General features: G+C 40.2%; 1 protein-coding gene and 1 long non-coding RNA gene across 2 annotated transcripts; one reads left to right on the top strand and one right to left on the bottom strand.

Moving 5' to 3' along the window:
• Positions 1–1,053: 1,053 nt before the first annotated feature.
• LOC133561022 (uncharacterized) lies at positions 1,054–3,416 on the bottom strand. The gene is made up of 3 exons (XR_009808555.1): positions 2,976–3,416; positions 2,777–2,863; positions 1,054–2,674 (listed from the first exon to the last, which is right to left on the bottom strand). It is a non-coding gene; the product is annotated as an uncharacterized LOC133561022 (long non-coding RNA).
• amdhd1 (amidohydrolase domain containing 1) lies at positions 2,626–20,337 on the top strand. Its single transcript, XM_061914145.1, has 9 exons — positions 2,626–2,838; positions 9,205–9,311; positions 11,139–11,203; positions 11,270–11,547; positions 11,614–11,839; positions 11,908–12,032; positions 12,999–13,092; positions 13,163–13,323; positions 20,194–20,337. The coding sequence occupies exons 1-9, from the start codon at positions 2,702–2,704 to the stop codon at positions 20,297–20,299; spliced, it is 1,299 nt and encodes a 432-aa protein (XP_061770129.1). The 5' UTR covers positions 2,626–2,701; the 3' UTR covers positions 20,300–20,337.
• The last annotated feature ends 38 nt before the right edge of the window (positions 20,338–20,375 follow it).

The raw sequence follows: 20,375 nt of genomic DNA, 5'->3' as shown, positions 1-20,375 counted from the left end.
CTGCAACACATGCCAATACGGCCTTTTTAGTTTACTAAATTACAATTTTAAATTTCCCGCAGAGTTTCTTGTTGAAAACGTCGCGGAATGACAACGCTTATGATGAAACTTATGATGACGCGTGCTTGTGACGTCTCGGGTTGGAGGGGACCACACACGGCTAAAAGTCGTCTCTTTTCACTGCATAATTACACAGTAATTTGGACATCTGTGTTGCTGAATCTTTTGCAATTTGTTCAATTAATAATGGAGACGTCAAAGAAGAATGCTGTTGGTGGAAAGAGGTCGATTGCAGCTGCGGTTAGCAACCAAGACACAGCCTGTTTATTTGTTTGTTGTGAAGCTTTAACACAGAGCGGTCAAGCGAACATGTTTTCTACGTCAACCAGCGAGTTTTTGGATGGGAAAATTGTGATATTAAGTCGGCTCTTACCGGAGACTTCAGTGGATTTTGGGACTTCCTCCTGCAGCTCAAAAAGGCAGCTGTGATCTTGGCTCCTCTATCGGCTTCTCTGAGAGACACTGGTGTTCACCACAGCCATCCGACTTTCAGGTATGTCTTTACAATCTCACTAAAACACTATTAAAACAATAAGCAGAAAAGGGATCTTCCATAATTATGCTAGTAAATGTGTCTAATTACATCTGAAATGGTCCCACTGCCGCCGCCTGGAGCTGTCGCTTTTTCTTTTTTTTTGTGCTTTACTCTAACTTTCCTTATCCACGAATCTTTCATCCTCGCTCAAATTAATGGGGAAATTGTCTCTTCCTCGGTCCGAATAGCTCTTGCTGCTGGAGGCTCACATAATAATGTTCAGATGTGAGGAGCTCCACAACCCGTGATGTCACGCGCACATCGTCTGCTACTTCCGGCACAGGCAAGGCCTTTTTATTAGCGACCAAAAGTACCAATACGGCCGGTTTAGTTTACTAAATTGCAATTTTAAAGTATCCTGTATGATGACGCGTATGATGATGCGTGCGCGTGACGTCACGGATTGTGGCGGACATTTTGTTCCAGCCCGATCCCAGCTATAAGTAGTCTGCTTTAATCACATAATTACCCAGTATTCTGGACATCTATGTTGCTGAATCTTTTGCAATTTGTTCAATTAATAATGGAGACGTCAAGGAAGAAAGATGTAGGTGGGAAGAGGTGTATTGCGGCCGCCTTTAGCAACACTAACACAGCCGGTGTTTCATTGTTTACATTCCCGAAAGTGAAGCTTTCCTATGGAACAGAGCGGTCAAGCGAACATGGTTCTCTACCACATGTCAACCGACAGGTTTCTGTGAGAAAATTGTGGTAATATGTCGGCTCATATTGTAGACATGAGCGGAGTTTGTGTCATTCCCCGTGCATCTGTCAAAGAGGCAGCTGCGGACTCTCTTGCCTCCTCCAACCGGCCGCCCCCGAACGTGGTTGCTTCCACGGTGGAGGAGGGGGAAAAAAAGCTCAGCCCGGCCCGACCGGCTGCCTTGGCTTCGCCTCGTCGAGAAACGTGGCTTCCCTCAGAGACACTGGCGGTCACCACACCCGTGGCCACACACCTCCGACTTTCAGGTACAACTATATAATCTTACTAAAACACTAGTAACACCATAAGCAGATAAGAGATTTTCCCAAATTATCTTAGTAAATGTGTCTAATAACATCTGAATCGCTCCCACTGCCCTCGTCTTTTTTTTAATTTTCTTTTTTTCTAGTCCTTCACTCTCACTTTCCTCATCCACGAATCTTTCATCCTCGCTCAAATTAATGGGGAAATCGTCGCTTTCTCGGTCCGAATCGCTCTCGCTGCTGGTGGCCATGATTGTAAACAATGTTCAGATGTGAGGAGCTCCACAACCCGTGACGTCACGCGCACATCGTTTGCTACTTCCGGCACAGGCAAGGCTTTTTTATTAGCGACCAAAAGTTGCGAACTTTATCGTCGGCGTTCTCTACTAAATCCTTTGGCAAAAATATGGCAATATCGCGAAATGATCAAGTATGACACATAGAATGGACCTGCTATCCCTGTTTGAATAAGAAAATCTCACTTCAGTAGGCCTTTAAAGTGCCCTCTTTGGGGATTGTAATAGAAATCAACCTGGATTAAATTCTAAAAAATTTTTCACAAAAAAAGAAATCTTTAACATCAATATTTATGGGACATGTCCACAAAAAAATCTAACAATTGTTGCTTTTCTTTAGACTATTTAAAAAAAAAATCTCACGTACCCCTTGGCGTACCTTCAAGTACCCCCAAGGGGACGCGTACCCCCATTTGAGAACCACTAGCATAGACTAATTAGGAGTCTTTGTTTGTCTGCGATGAGGTGGCGACTTGTCCAGGGTGTACCCCGCCTTCCGCCCGATTGTAGCTGAGATAGGCGCCAGCGCCCCCCGCGACTCCAAAAGGGAATAAGCGGTAGGAAATGGATGGGTGGATGGATGTTTGTTTGCTTACTACTAAAAGACAAAGTTGTCCAGTATGTTCACTATTTTATTTAAGGACTAAATTACAATAATAAACATATATTTAACGTACCCTAAGATGTGTTGTTCAACTAAAGCCAATCCTACATTTTGTGACAAAACGTACCTTTTTCGGACGTTGCTCCACCCTCGGTGCACTTTAACCTCCGCTCCCCCCCGGACAAATATTTGTGTACAAGGACCTCCAGGCTGCTGCAAGGAAGCGTTAGAGCAGAAAACATGTCAGCCAGCTACAGACTGTGGGTGAAGAACGCCAAGCAGGTGGTGGTAGTTTGCAACCGGGGAGAGAAGTACCTGACCTCGGACGGCTCGCTCCGTCTCTGCGTCATCGAGGACGGCAGCCTGGTCGTCGGCAGGTGTGGAACTTCTTATATATCTTATCTAGTTATGAAAGAGAGGCTTTTGTTAACACGTTCTAATGTGTTTAATGTAACACAAACATGTTTAACATTCATTTATTTCACAAAGACAAGAATGGAAGTCGGTGTATTACCTGCTAGTGATGACAATGACTTGCATTAATTGGAATCAAACGGTCCACATTTTCAAATGTAGGAAAAAAAAAATCATTATTTTTGTCCAATACCATACGAAAATGCTTGCTTTTTGCCATCTTATTTGTCCAGCTTCCATACTCCGTTTTATACACTTTACAAGAAATACAATGGCGGCAAACTCCGTAGCTTGCTAGCTTTCCGAGACTCTTATTGTGATAGCGCAGGCAGGATGGAGCAGGGCTTTTATCGTGAAGACTGTGCGGTCCATATAGCATGGAGCGCTACTGCCTACTGGCGCGGACGAGACGCGGGGCGGCCATCTTGGAGTGGTGATCAGCTCCATTCAGTGCAATTCATTCGGCAGGAGCAATAAACTGTCAGCGCATTTCATTCATCATTCTTACATCACTGAATACCACTGATTTTCACCTCTATGATAAAGGACACATGTTTTATTATTCATAGTTTGCTTAACAGTAATAGAATATTTTTATATGCTATAAGTGAGCAGACGTCCGAGATCAAAACTGCATCCCTGAGAGCGGAGGGGGGGGGGGAGAACGGTCAGCTATTTTTAAGTTGAAGAATCAATATGATGATATATATATATATATATATAATGTATATATATGCATATGTCCTTCATAAACAATGTATAAATACATTAGATATCTATATATCTTAGAGACCTACAGACTGTATCGCAGAGAGTTTATTCTGTCTTGACACTTTATATTGATATTTTGTATTACATTCTTCCCTTAAAGGCCTACTGAAAGCCACTACTAGCGACCACGCAGTCTGACAGTTTATATATCAATGATGAAATATTAACATTGCAACACGTGCCAATACGGCCTTTTTAGTTTACTAAATTGCAATTTTAAATTTCGCGCGGAAGTATCATGCTAAAATGTCGCGGTATGACGACGTCATGCATAGTAGAGAACATTTTGGTCCAGCCCCGTTCACAGCTATAAGTCGTCTGTTTTTATCGCATAATTCCACAGTGTTATGGACATCTGTGTTGCTGAATCTTTTGCAATTTGTTCAAATAATAATGGAGACGTCAAATAAGAAAGCTGTATACGGGAAGCGGTGTATTGCGGCCGCCTTTAGCAACACAAACACAGCCGGTGTTTCATTGTTTACATTGCCGAAAGATGACGGTGAAGCTTTACTATGGAACAGAGTGGTCAAGCGAACCTTTTCCCTACCACATGTCAACCGGCAGGTTTCGGTGAGAAAATGGTGGTAATAAGTCGGCTCTTACCGTAGACATGAGCGGAGAGCTTGCGTCGTTGCTCCTGCGTCTGTCAAAGAGGCAGTTGCAAACTGTCTTTCCTACTCCCACCGGCCGCCCCCTGACCGTCGGATGCTTCCACCGTGGAGGGGGGAAAAAAAATCTCAGCCCGGCCGCCTTCGCCTCGTCGAGAAACGTGGCTTCCCTCGGAGACACTGGCGGTCACCACACCCGTCCGGCTCCCCCCCCCCCCCTGCTGTGCCAAATTCCGTTGACAAAAGTGCCAGGTTTATGCCCCTTTCTTGCCGCACACTATTGCTATTGGATTGGACCACACACACAAAGTACAGTGTGTTATGCGGCGATCATTTCGAAAGATCGTGTTTCTAACCCTTGCGAAGGGCAGAGATGGGCATCGCCACCACCTGCCGACTGGTGCTTAAGAAAGGTGCGGGGCCGACCTTCAGGTTGTAAAGGGACGACCATATAATCTCACTAAAACACTAGTAACACAAAAAGCAGATAAGGGATTTTCCAGAATTATCCTTGTAAATTTGTCTAATATCTGAATCGCTCCCACTGCCGTCTAGTGATTTTTTTGTTTTTTCCCTAGTCCTTCACTCTCACTTTCCTCATCCACGAATCTTTCATCCTTGCTCGAATTAATGGGGAAATCGTCGCTTTCTCGGTCCGAATCGCTCTCGCTGCTGGTGGCCATGATTGTAAACAATGCTCAGATGTGAGGAGCCCTACAACCCGTGACGTCACGCGCACATCGTCTGCTACTTCCGGTACAGGCAAAGCTTTTTTATTAGCGACCAAAAGTTGCGAACTTTATCGTCGATGTTCTCTCCTAAATCCTTTCAGCAAAAATATAGCAATATCGCGAAATTATCAAGTATGACACATAGTATGACAATGGTACTGTTAAGAAAGTATTTCTTATACTTTGCCTAAAATGAGAAAGCATCATAATCAGGGGCGGCTAGTGGATTTTGAACAATCTTTATCTTCATAATTTATTTCATATTTGTTTTTCAAGTATGACATTTTTAAATGTAATTAATTTAATTGACAAGTATTTCTATTATGGTTATACTCTTGTTTGCTAGCAGCTACGATTTCAGTACTATTGATGATCTTAGCTCCTTCTCAACTCTGAGGTGATATTCTTCTCACAAAATACAACCAATAGTATAATGTTAAATCTTACTTGTGAAAAGTAATCCCCCCAATTCCTACTTTCAACAGTCCGCTCATTTGAGCGGGAAAACGCTGAACGCCATCTTTGTTTTCGACCTGTCAACTGTCAGTTTAGGCTGCTCGCCAGTTCCTCATCACCACTTCAAGATGGCCGCCCAATTTCTCGCGTCACAGCAGCCAATGCTGCGTCTACTTATAAGATGGTGCAGTAGGTCTTTTGGAGTTTTGAAATAAAACAAGTGTTTCTCGCCTTCCTGTCGGTCATTTTTTCTTAATGATCTTGCAGCTGCCTGCGTCATCTCACATGACCCCCGGGTGCCGTGAATGTCAATCAAATGACTTAAGCGACGTCTTGGTGAAGATTTATGATCGCTCATTTTTAGGTCTATTTTTTTTATGCCTGTCTGGCGATGGACTGACACCCTCCACCATCCACCGCTAGCTAGCTCGCCATCCACGTAATGGGCACCCTCAGGTATTAGTTGAGTCTTTTTTTTTTTTTGAGGGGACAATGCATAGAGACATGAGGCTCAAAGATAGATATGTTCTGAACCAGATTATAACTAAATACCTCATTTCCATCTGCAGTCCCTGGTTACCTAAATTAAAGAGATACAAAAACATGCAATAACAGTATACTATAGCATTAAATCAAATTAAGAAAAGTCATAAAATGCCCTTTCATTGACACATACTTATACATGACGACACCTCTCCTTTACATCATAACACATAGACAATACCTACCTTAACTAAAGATACAAAAACATGCAATAAAATTAGACTATAGAATGTAATCAAATTAAGAAAAGTCATAAAATTCCCTTTCATTGACACATACTTACTTATACAGTACAACACCTCTCCTTTACATCATAACACAGACAATACTTACCTGAATTAAAGATACAAAAACATGCAATACAATTTCAACAACAGAATTATACTATAGCATGTAATAAAATTAATAAGTCATAAAATGCCCTTACATTGACACATACTTATACATGACGACACCTCTTCTTTACATCATAACAGACAGGACTTACCTAAATGAAAGATACAAAAACAACAATACAATTATACTATAGCATGTAATCAAATTAAGAAGTCATAAAATACCCTTTCATTGACACATGAATGTCAACACCTTTCATTTACATCAAGACAATTCTTACCTAAATTAAAAGATACAGAAACATGCCGTACAATTATAACAATACAATTATATTATAGCACGTAGTCAAATTAAGATCATTGACATACTTATACATGGCAACGACACCTATCCTTTACATCAAAACATAGACACGACATACCTGAATTAAAAAGATACAACATGCAATAAAATTATACTATAGCATGTAATCAAATTAAGAAGTCATAAAATGCCCTTTGACACATACTTATACATGACGACACCTCTCCTTTACATCATAACATAGACAATACTCACCTAAAGGAAAGATACAAAAACATGCAATACAATCATAACAATACAATTATACTATAGCATGTAATCAAATGAATTAAGTCATAAAATGCCCTTTCTTTTGACACATAATTATACATGCCGACACCTATCCTTTACATCGTAACACATTGACAATACTTACCTAAATTATAACAAATTAAGAAAAGTCATAAACTGCCCTTTCGCTGACATACTTAAACTTGACAACGCAACCTCTCCTTTACATCATAACACATAGACAATACTTACCTAAATTAAAGGGATACAAAAACATGCAACAAAATTATACTATAGCATGTATCAAATGAAGAAGTCATAAAATACCCTTTCATTGACACATACATAAAACTCTCCTTGACATCGTAAGATATACACAATACTTACCTAAATTAAAGAGATACAAAAACAGGCAATACACTTATAATACAACTATAGCATGTAATCAAATTAAGAAAAGTCATAGAATACCCTTTCATTGACATACTTATACATGACGACACCTCCTCTTTACATCAAAACACAAGACAATACTTACCTAAATCAAAGAGATACAAAAACATGCAATAGACTTATACTATAGCATGTAATCAAATTAAAAAGTCATAAAATTCCCTTTCGCTGACACATACTTATACATGACAATACCTCTCCTTTACATCATAACACAGACAATACTTAACTAAATTAAAGACATACAAAAACATGCAATACAATTATAACAATGCAATTATACTATAGCATGTAATCAAATTAAGAAGTCATAAAATGCCCTTTCATTGACACAATTATACATGACGAATCCTCTCCTTTACATCATAACACAGACAGGACTTACCTAAATGAAAGATACAAAAACATGCAATACAATTACAACAATACAATTATACTATAGCATGTATTCAAATTAAGTCATAAAATACCCTTTCATTGACACATACTTATACATTACAACACCTCTCCTTTACATCATAACACAGACAATACTTACCTAAATTAAAGATACAAAAACATGCAATACAATTTTAACAATAGAATTATACTATAGCATGTAATAAAATTAAGAAGTCATAAAATGCCCTTACATTGACACATACTTATACATGACGACACTTCTTCTTTACATCATAACAGACAGGACTTACCTAAATGAAAGATACAAAAACAACAATACAATTTTACTATAGCATGTAATCAAATTAAGAAGTCATAAAATACCCTTTCATTGACACATGAATGTCAACACCTCTCATTTACATCAAGACAATTCTTACCTAAATGAAAAGATACAGAAACATACCGTGCAATTATAATACAATTATATTACAATTATATTATAGCACGTGGTCAAATTAAGATCATTGACATACTTATACATGGCAATGACACCTATCCTTTACATCAAAACATAGACACTACCTACCAGAATTAAAAAGATACAACATGCAATAAAAATATACTATAGCATGTAATAAAATTAAGAAGTCATAAAATGCCCTTTGACACATACTTATACATGACAACACCTCTCCTTTACATCATAACAGACAATACTCACCTAAATGAAAGATACAAAACATGCAATACAATCATAACAATACAATTATACTATAGCATGTAATCAAATGAATTAAGTCATAAAATGCCCTTTCTTTTGACACATAATTATACATGCCGACACCTATCCTTTACATCGTAACACATAGACAATACTCACCTAAATTATAACAAATTAAGAAAAGTCATAAACTGCCCTTTCGCTGACATATTTAAACTTGACAACGTAACCTCTCCTTTACATCATAACACAGACAATACTTACCTAAATTAAAGGGATACAAAAACATGCAACAAAATTATACTATAGCATGTATCAAATGAAGAAGTCGTAAAATACCCTTTCATTGACACATACATAACTCTCCTTGACATCGTAAGACATACACAATACTTACCTAAATTAAAGAGATACTAAAACAGGCTATACACTTATAACAATACAATTAAACTATAGCATGTAATCAAATTAAGAAAAGTCATAGAATACCCTTTCATTGACATACTTATACATGACACCTCCTCTTTACATCATAACACAGACAATACTTACCTAAATCAAGATACAATAACGTGCAATAGACTTATACTATAGCATGTATCAAATTAAAAGTCATAAAATTCCCTTTCGCTGACACATACTTATACATAACGAGTCCGACACCTCTCCTTTACATCAAAACACAGACAATACATGGTGTCGTTCACGTGTGTCATCATTTGTAAAACAAATGGTTGGTGTGTCCATCAGTGACGGTCTGATTGAAGCGGCGGGGCCTGCGGACGTCATAGCCTCTCAGTATTCGGCGGCGTCTTTTGAGCGCGTGATCGACGCCACAGGAATGTGTGTCCTGCCTGGTGAGTGACCGTTCGACCTCTGACCTGTCGGCAGCATTTCTGACATACAGTGGGGCAAAAAGTATTTAGTCAGCCAGCGATTGTGCAAGTTCTCCCACTAAAAATGATAACAGAGGTCTGTAATTTTCATCACAGGTACACTTCAACTGTGAGAGACAGAATGTGAAAAAAAATCTAGGAATTCACATTGTAGAAATTTTAAATAATTTATTTGTAAATAATGGTGGAAAATAAGTATTTGGTCACTTCAAACAAGGAAGATCTCTGGCTCTCACAGACCTGTAACTTCTTTAAGAAGCTCTTCTGTCCTCCACTCGTTACCTGTATTAATGGCACCTGTTTGAACTTGTTATCTGTATAAAAGACACCTGTCCACAGCCTCAAACAGTCAGACTCCAAACACGACAAGTTGAATTTATACCAAAAAGTTCTATTTTGGCTTCATCTGACCACATGACATTCTCCCAATCCTCTGCTGTATCATCCATGTGCTCTCTGGCAAACTTCAGACGGGCCTGGACACGTCTGGCAGTGCAGGATTAGAGTCCCTGTCGGCGTAGTGTGTTACTGATGGAAACCTTTGTTACTTTGGTCCCAGCTCTCTGGAGGTCATTCACCAGGTCCCCCCCCCGTGCTGTTCTGGGATTTTTGCTCACCGTTTTCATGATCATTTTGACCCCACGGGATGAGCTCTTGCGTGGAGCCCCAGATCAAGGGAGATTATCAGTGGTCTTGTATCAATCAATCAATGTTTATTTATATAGCCCCAAATCACAAATGTCTCAAAGGACTGCACAAATCATTACGACTACAACATCCTCGGAAGAACCCACAAAAGGGCAAGGAAAACTCACACCCAGTGGGCAGGGAGAATTCACGTCCAGTGGGACGCCAGTGACAATGCTGACTATGAGAAACCTTGGAGAGGACCTCAGATGTGGGCAACCCCCCTCCTCTAGGGGACCGAAAGCAATGGATGTCGAGCGGGTCTAACATGATACTGTGAAAGTTCAATCCATAGTGGCTCCAACACAGCCGCGAGAGTTCAGTTCAAGCGGATCCAAGACAGCAGCGTCTTCCATTTTCTGATAATTACTCCCACAGTTGATTTTTTTCCCACCAAGCTGCTTGCCTATTGTAGATTCACTCTTCCCAGTCTGGTGCAGGTCTACAATTCTTTTCCCAGTGTCCTTCAACAGCTCTTTGATCTTGGCTATAATGGGAGTTTGGAGTCTGACTGTTTTAGGCTGCGGACAGGGGTCTTTTATACAGATAACGACTTCAAACAAGTGCCATTAATACAGGTAACGAGTAGAGGACAGAAGAGCTTCTTAAAGAAGAAGTTACAGGTCTGTGAGAGCCAGAGATCTTCCTTGTTTGAAGTGACCAAATACTTATTTTCCACCATCATTTACAAATAAATTCTTTAAAATTCCTACAATGTGAATTCCTGGATTTTTTTTTCACATTCTGTCTCTCACAGTTGAAGTGTACCTATGATGAAAATTACAGACCTCTGTCATCATTTTAAGGTGGCATAGCTCGGTTGGTAGAGCGGCCGTGCCAGCAACTTGAGGGTTGCAGGTTCGATTCCCGTTTTCCGCCACCCTAGTCACTGCCGTTGTGTCCTTGGGCAAGACACGTTGCCCACCTGCTCCCAGTGCCACCCACACTGGTTTAAATGTAACTTAGATATTGGGTTTCACTATGTAAAGCGCTTTGAGTCACTAGAGAAAAGTGCTATATAAATATAATTCACTTCACTTAAGTGGGAGAACTTGCACAATCGGTGGCTGACTACTTTTTTGCCCCCTGTATTTGTTGCAGGCTTGGTGGACGCCCACACCCACGCGGTGTGGGCCGGCGACCGCGTGCACGAGTTTGCGATGAAGGTACGTGGATGTTCATATGCTCCGCCTCCGCGGCGCCATTAACGGTGAGAGATGTCGCCGCTGCAGCTGGCGGGCGCCACCTACATGGACGTGCACCGGGCGGGCGGAGGGATCCACTTCACGGTGGCGCACACCCGAGCGGCGGCGGCGCCCGACCTGCTGGCCTCGCTGAGCGGCAGGCTGGAGAGGATGCGGCGGGCCGGCACCACCCTGGTGGAGGTGAAGAGCGGCTACGGCCTGGAGCTGCAGGCGGAGCTGAAGATGCTGGAGGTGGTGGAGGAAGCCCGGCGGAAGGTGGCCATCAACATCTCCTCCACCTACTGCGGCGCGCACGCCGTGCCCAAGTGGGTGTGGTCCTCACCGGCAATGTGGTCCTCATCGCCTTTCATGCTCCGCCATGTTCTCCTCAGAGGGAAGAGCGTTGAAGAAGCCACTGAGGACATCTTGAAGGTTCAACTCCCGGAGTTAAAAAAGCGAATGTCAGCCGGAAGTCTCCACGTGGACAACATCGACGTCTTCTGCGAAAAAGGCGTGTTCGACCTGGGCGCCACCCGCGCCATCCTGCAGGCGGGCAAGGACATGGGCCTCAACATCAACTTCCACGGCGACGAGCTCCATCCCATGAACTCTGCTCAGGTAGCCTCTCCGTTTCTTCCTGTTTGCTAAAAAAAAACGGTTGGTAGCTTCATTTTGGGTGTCGGCAGCTGGGGGCGGAGCTTGGCGCATTGGCCATCAGCCACCTGGAGGAAGTCACGGATGAGGGCATCGCCGCCATGGCCCGGGCTGGAACGGCGGCCGTCCTGCTGCCGACCACCGCTTACATTCTACGGTGACGTTTTGAACTTACCGCGGTCAATCACAGTCAGTCAGGTCACATACTTCTAAGCTGGCGGCAATGAATGAAATCCAAGAATAGTAAATTAGCTGAGATGCGAACATAAAATTGTTAGTATGCTAACTTTAGCATGCTAATGTTAGCATGATAACAAGTCACATACTTCTAAGATGGCTGCAATGAATGAAACCCATGAATACTATGTTATAAATACCAAATTAGGTCAAATGCAAGCATAAAAACGTTAGCATGCTAACTTTAGCATGCTAATGTTAGCATGCTAACAAGTCGCATACTTCTAAGATGGCTGCAATGAATGAAACCTATGAATACTACCTTATAAATACCAAATTAGGTAAAATGCAAGCATAAAAAAGTTAGCACGCTAACTTTAGCATGCTAATGTTAGCATGATAACAAGTCACATACTTCTAAGATGGCGGCAATGAATGAAACCCATGAATACGTTATAAATAGCAAATTAGGTAAAATGCAAGCATAAAAACGTTAGCACGCCAACTTTAGCATGCTAATGTTAGCATGATAACAAGTCACATACTTCTAAGATGGTGGCAATGAATGAAACCCATGAATACTACGTCATAAATAGCAAATTAGGTAAAATGCAAGCATAAAAATGTTAGCACGCTAACTTTAGCATGCTAACAAGTCACATACTTCTAAGATGGCTGCAATGAATGAAACCCATGAATACTACGTTATAAATACCAAATTAGGTAAAATGCAAGCATAAAAATGTTAGCACGCTAACTTTAGCATGCTAATGTTAGCATGATAACAAGTCACATACTTCTAAGATGGTGGCAATGAATTAAACCCATGAATACTAAGTATTAAAATGTGAGCATAAAAACGCTAGCATGCTAACATTAGCGTGCTAAGATGGCGTGAAGTTCCAAAACAACAAAGTTCCACGGCTGAGTGTCCTCTAACCTCCAGGCTGCCGCAGCCTCCAGCCCGCAGCCTGCTGGGGGCTGGTGTGGTGGTGGCCCTGGGCAGCGACTTCAACCCCAACGCCTACTGCTGCTCCATGGTGAGTGAGGTGGCCATCTTCCCGCTCTTTGCATCTTCCCTGCTGTTAAGTCTGTAGCTCCGCCCCCCAGCCCGTGGTCATGCACCTGGCCTGCGTCAACCTGAGGATGTCCATGTCCGAGTCCCTGGCGGCCGCCACCATTAACGCCGCCTACGCCCTCGGACGCTGGCGCACGCACGGCTCCCTGGAGGCGGGAAAACATGGCGACCTGCTGGTGCTCAACGCCCCGCGGTACTCACATCTTTGTTATGATGTACACCAGGTGGTACACTATTATTATGTATACCAGGTAGTACACTATTATGATGTACACCAGGTAGTACACTATTATTATGTACACCAGGTAGTACACTATTATGATGTACACCAGGTAGTACACTATTATTATGTACACCAGGTAGTACACTATTATTATGTACGCCAGGTAGTAAACTATTATTATGTACGCCAGGTAGTAGACTATTATTATGTACACCAGGTAGTAAGTCTATCAATATGTACGCCAGGTAGTAGACTATTATGTACACCAGGTAGTAGACTATCATTATGTATGCCAGGTAGCAGACTATTATTATGCACACCAGGTAGTAAACTTATTATGTACACCAGGTAGTAGACTATTATTATGTACACCAGGTAGTAGACTATTATTATGTACACCAGATAGCAGACTATTATTATGTACACCAGGTAGCAGACTATTATTATGCACACCAGGTATTAGACTATTATTATGTACACCAGGTATTAGACTATTATTATGTACAGCAAGTAGTAGACTATTAGTATGCACACCAGGTAGTAGACTATTAGTACGTACAGCAGGTAGTAGACCATTATTATGTACACCAGGTAGTAGACTATTATGTATACCAGGTAGTAGACTATCATATGCACACCAGGTAGTAGACTTATTATACACACCAGGTAGTAGACTATTTTTATGTACAGCAGGTAGTAGAGTATTATTATGTACACCAGGTAGCAGACTATTATTATGTACACCAGGTGTTAGACTATTATTATGTACAGCAAGTAGTAGACTATTAGTATGCACACCAGGTAGTAGACTATTAGTACGTACAGCAGGTAGTAGACCATTATTATGTACACCAGGTAGTAGACTATTATGTATACCAGGTAGTAGACTATCATATGCACAGCAGGTAGTAGAGTTATTATACACACCAGGTAGTAGACTATTTTTATGTACAGCAGGTAGTAGATTATTATGTACAGCAGGTAGTAGACTATTATGTACACCAGGTAGTAGACTATTATGTACACCAGGTAGCAGACTATTATTATGCACACCAGGTATTAGACTATTATTATGTACAGCAAGTAGTAGACTATTAGTATGCACACCAGGTAGTAGACTATTAGTACGTACAGCAGGTAGTAGACCATTATTATGTACACCAGGTAGTAGACTATTATGTATACCAGGTAGTAGACTATCATATGTACACCAGGTAGTAGACTATTATGTACAGCAGGTAGTAGATTATTATGTACAGCAGGTAGTAGACCATTATTATGTACACCAGGTAGTAGACTATTATGTATACCAGGTAGTAGACTATCATATGTACACCAGGTAGTAGACTATTATGTACAGCAGGTAGTAGATTATTATGTACACCAGGTAGTAGACTACTATGTACACCAGGTAGCAGACTATTATTATGTACACCAGGTAGCAGACTATTATTATGCACACCAGGTATTAGACTATTATTATGTACAGCAAGTAGTAGACTATTAGTATGCACACCAGGTAGTAGACTATTAGTATGCACACCAGGTAGTAGACTATTAGTACGTACAGCAGGTAGTAGACCATTATTATGTACGCCAGGTAGCAGACTATTATGCACACCAGGTAGCAGAGTATTATGCACACCAGGTAGTAAACTTATTATGTACTCCAGGTAGTAGACTATTATGTACACCAGGTAGTAGACTATTATGTACACCAGGTAGTAGACTATTATGTACACCAGGTAGTAGACTATTATTATGTACACCAGGCAGTAGACTATTATGTACACCAGGTAGAGTATTATTATGTACACCAGGTAGCAGACTATTATTATGTACACCAGGTAGCAGACTATTATTATGCACACCAGGTATTAGACTATTATTATGTACACCAGGTATTAGACTATTATTATGAACAGCAAGTAGTAGACTATTAGTATGCACACCAGGTAGTAGACTATTAGTACGTACAGCAGGTAGTAGACCATTATTATGTACACCAGGTAGTAGACTATTATGTATACCAGGTAGTAGACTATCATATGCACACCAGGTAGTAGACTTATTATACACACCAGGTAGTAGACTATTTTTATGTACAGCAGGTAGTAGAGTATTATTATGTACACCAGGTAGCAGACTATTATTATGTACACCAGGTAGCAGACTATTATTATGCACACCAGGTGTTAGACTATTATTATGTACAGCAAGTAGTAGACTATTAGTATGCACACCAGGTATTAGACTACTATTATGTACAGCAAGTAGTAGACTATTAGTATGCACACCAGGTAGTAGACTATTAGTACGTACAGCAGGTAGTAGACCATTATTATGTACGCCAGGTAGCAGACTATTATGCACACCAGGTAGCAGACTATTATGCACACCAGGTAGTAAACTTATGTACTCCAGGTAGTAGACTATTATGTACACCAGGTAGTAGACTATTATGTACACCAGGTAGTAGACTATTATTATGTACACCAGGTAGTAGACTATTATGTACAACAGGTAGAGTATTATTATGTACACCAGGTAGTAGACTATTATTATGTACACCAGGTAGCAGACTATTATTATGTACACCAGGTAGCAGACTATTATTATGCACACCAGGTATTAGACTATTATTATGTACACCAGGTATTAGACTATTATTATGTACAGCAAGTAGTAGACTATTAGTATGCACACCAGGTAGTAGACTATTAGTACGTACAGCAGGTAGTAGACCATTATTATGTACGCCAGGTAGCAGACTATTATGCACACCAGGTAGCAGAGTATTATGCACACCAGGTAGTAAACTTATTATGTACTCCAGGTAGTAGACTATTATGTACACCAGGTAGTAGACTATTATGTACACCAGGTAGTAGACTATTATGTACACCAGGTAGTAGACTATTATTATGTACACCAGGCAGTAGACTATTATGTACACCAGGTAGAGTATTATTATGTACACCAGGTAGCAGACTATTATTATGTACACCAGGTAGCAGACTATTATTATGCACACCAGGTATTAGACTATTATTATGTACACCAGGTATTAGACTATTATTATGAACAGCAAGTAGTAGACTATTAGTATGCACACCAGGTAGTAGACTATTAGTACGTACAGCAGGTAGTAGACCATTATTATGTACACCAGGTAGTAGACTATTATGTATACCAGGTAGTAGACTATCATATGCACACCAGGTAGTAGACTTATTATACACACCAGGTAGTAGACTATTTTTATGTACAGCAGGTAGTAGAGTATTATTATGTACACCAGGTAGCAGACTATTATTATGTACACCAGGTAGCAGACTATTATTATGCACACCAGGTGTTAGACTATTATTATGTACAGCAAGTAGTAGACTATTAGTATGCACACCAGGTAGTAGACTATTAGTACGTACAGCAGGTAGACCATTATTATGTACACCAGGTAGTAGACTATTATGTACACCAGGTAGTAGACTATCATATGCACACCAGGTAGTATAGTTATTATACACACCAGGTAGTAGACTATTTTTATGTACAGCAGGTAGTAGATTATTATGTACAGCAGGTTGTAGACTATTATGTACACCAGGTAGTAGACTATTATGTACACCAGGTAGTAGACTATTATTATGTACACCAGGTAGCAGACTATTATTATGTACACCAGGTAGCAGACTATTATTATGCACACCAGGTATTAGACTATTATTATGTACAGCAAGTAGTAGACTATTAGTATGCACACCAGGTAGTAGACTATTAGTACGTACAGCAGGTAGTAGACCATTATTATGTACACCAGGTAGTAGACTATTATGTATACCAGGTAGTAGACTATCATATGTACACCAGGTAGTAGACTATTATGTACAGTAGGTAGTAGATTATTATGTACAGCAGGTAGTAGAGTATTATTATGTACACCAGGTAGCAGACTATTATTATGTACACCAGGTAGCAGACTATTATTATGCACACCAGGTGTTAGACTATTATTATGTACAGCAAGTAGTAGACTATTAGTATGCACACCAGGTATTAGACTACTATTATGTACAGCAAGTAGTAGACTATTAGTATGCACACCAGGTAGTAGACTATTAGTACGTACAGCAGGTAGTAGACCATTATTATGTACGCCAGGTAGCAGACTATTATGCACACCAGGTAGCAGACTATTATGCACACCAGGTAGTAAACTTATGTACTCCAGGTAGTAGACTATTATGTACACCAGGTAGTAGACTATTATGTACACCAGGTAGTAGACTATTATTATGTACACCAGGTAGTAGACTATTATGTACAACAGGTAGAGTATTATTATGTACACCAGGTAGTAGACTATTATTATGTACACCAGGTAGCAGACTATTATTATGTACACCAGGTAGCAGACTATTATTATGCACACCAGGTATTAGACTATTATTATGTACACCAGGTATTAGACTATTATTATGTACAGCAAGTAGTAGACTATTAGTATGCACACCAGGTAGTAGACTATTAGTACGTACAGCAGGTAGTAGACCATTATTATGTACGCCAGGTAGCAGACTATTATGCACACCAGGTAGCAGAGTATTATGCACACCAGGTAGTAAACTTATTATGTACTCCAGGTAGTAGACTATTATGTACACCAGGTAGTAGACTATTATGTACACCAGGTAGTAGACTATTATTATGTACACCAGGCAGTAGACTATTATGTACACCAGGTAGAGTATTATTATGTACACCAGGTAGCAGACTATTATTATGTACACCAGGTAGCAGACTATTATTATGCACACCAGGTATTAGACTATTATTATGTACACCAGGTATTAGACTATTATTATGTACAGCAAGTAGTAGACTATTAGTATGCACACCAGGTAGTAGACTATTAGTACGTACAGCAGGTAGTAGACCATTATTATGTACACCAGGTAGTAGACTATCATATGCACACCAGGTAGTAGACTTATTATACACACCAGGTAGTAGACTATTTTTATGTACAGCAGGTAGTAGAGTATTATTATGTACACCAGGTAGCAGACTATTATTATGTACACCAGGTAGCAGACTATTATTATGCACACCAGGTGTTAGACTATTATTATGTACAGCAAGTAGTAGACTATTAGTATGCACACCAGGTAGTAGACTATTAGTACGTACAGCAGGTAGACCATTATTATGTACACCAGGTAGTAGACTATTATGTATACCAGGTAGTAGACTATCATATGCACACCAGGTAGTATAGTTATTATACACACCAGGTAGTAGACTATTTTTATGTACAGCAGGTAGTAGATTATTATGTACAGCAGGTTGTAGACTATTATGTACACCAGGTAGTAGACTATTATGTACACCAGGTGGTAGACTATTATTATGTACACCAGGTAGCAGACTATTATTATGTACACCAGGTAGCAGACTATTATTATGCACACCAGGTATTAGACTATTATTATGTACAGCAAGTAGTAGACTATTAGTATGCACACCAGGTAGTAGACTATTAGTACGTACAGCAGGTAGTAGACCATTATTATGTACACCAGGTAGTAGACTATTATGTATACCAGGTAGTAGACTATCATATGTACACCAGGTAGTAGACTATTATGTACAGTAGGTAGTAGATTATTATGTACAGCAGGTAGTAGAGTATTATTATGTACACCAGGTAGCAGACTATTATTATGTACACCAGGTAGCAGACTATTATTATGCACACCAGGTGTTAGACTATTATTATGTGCAGCAAGTAGTAGATTATTAGTATGCACACCAGGTATTAGACCACTATTATGTACAGCAAGTAGTAGACTATTAGTATGCACACCAGGTAGTAGACTATTAGTACGTACAGCAGGTAGTAGACCATTATTATGTACGCCAGGTAGCAGACTATTATGCACACCAGGTAGCAGACTATTATGCACACCAGGTAGTAAACTTATGTACTCCAGGCAGTAGACTATTATGTACACCAGGTAGTAGACTATTATGTACACCAGGTAGTAGACTATTATTATGTACACCAGGTAGTAGACTATTATGTACAACAGGTAGAGTATTATTATGTACACCAGGTAGTAGACTATTATTATGTACACCAGGTAGCAGACTATTATTATGTACACCAGGTAGCAGACTATTATTATGCACACCAGGTATTAGACTATTATTATGTACACCAGGTATTAGACTATTATTATGTACAGCAAGTAGTAGACTATTAGTATGCACACCAGGTAGTAGACTATTAGTACGTACAGCAGGTAGTAGACCATTATTATGTACGCCAGGTAGCAGACTATTATGTATACCAGGTAGTAGACTATCATATGCACACCAGGTAGTAGACTTATTATACACACCAGGTAGTAGACTATTTTTATGTACAGCAGGTAGTAGACTATTATTATGTACACCAGGTAGCAGACTATTATGTACACCAGGTAGCAGACTATTATTATGCACACCAGGTGTTAGACTATTATTATGTACAGCAAGTAGTAGACTATTAGTATGCACACCAGGTAGTAGACTATTAGTACGTACAGCAGGTAGTAGACCATTATTATGTACACCAGGTAGTAGACTATTATGTATACCAGGTAGTAGACTATCATATGCACACCAGGTAGTAGACTTATTATACACACCAGGTAGTAGACTAGTTTTATGTACAGCAGGTAGTAGACTATTATTATGTACAGCAGGTAGTAGACTATTATTATGTACAGCAGGTAGTAGACTATTATTATGTACATCACGTAGTAGACGATCATGTGACACTTGATGCTACAGGTGGGAGCATCTGATCTACCAGCTGGGGGGACATCAGGAGCTGATCCGCTACGTGGTCGTCAAGGGCAACGTGGTCTACGACAACGACAAGACTCTGCCCATGTGAGCTTGACTTTGTAAGCACAGAATAAAAAATATCATGTGTGGAACGTCTTGAAGTGGGTGTCTAAAGTGCAGCTACG

This window comes from Nerophis ophidion, linkage group LG10 (assembly GCF_033978795.1).
Source record: "Nerophis ophidion isolate RoL-2023_Sa linkage group LG10, RoL_Noph_v1.0, whole genome shotgun sequence".
In the NCBI taxonomy this organism is placed as follows: Eukaryota; Metazoa; Chordata; class Actinopteri; order Syngnathiformes; family Syngnathidae; genus Nerophis; species Nerophis ophidion.
This window is presented reverse-complemented; position numbering and strand designations above follow the sequence as displayed.

Coding starts and splice junctions, on each gene's coding strand:
- amdhd1 (XM_061914145.1), top strand. CDS start 2,702: ATGTCAGCCAGCTACAGACTGTGGGTGAAGAACGCCAAGCAGGTGGTG. Junction 11,548..11,613: donor GGCGCGCACGCCGTGCCCAA/GTGGGTGTGGTC, acceptor TGTTCTCCTCAG/AGGGAAGAGCGTTGAAGAAG. Junction 12,033..12,998: donor ACCACCGCTTACATTCTACG/GTGACGTTTTGA, acceptor TCTAACCTCCAG/GCTGCCGCAGCCTCCAGCCC.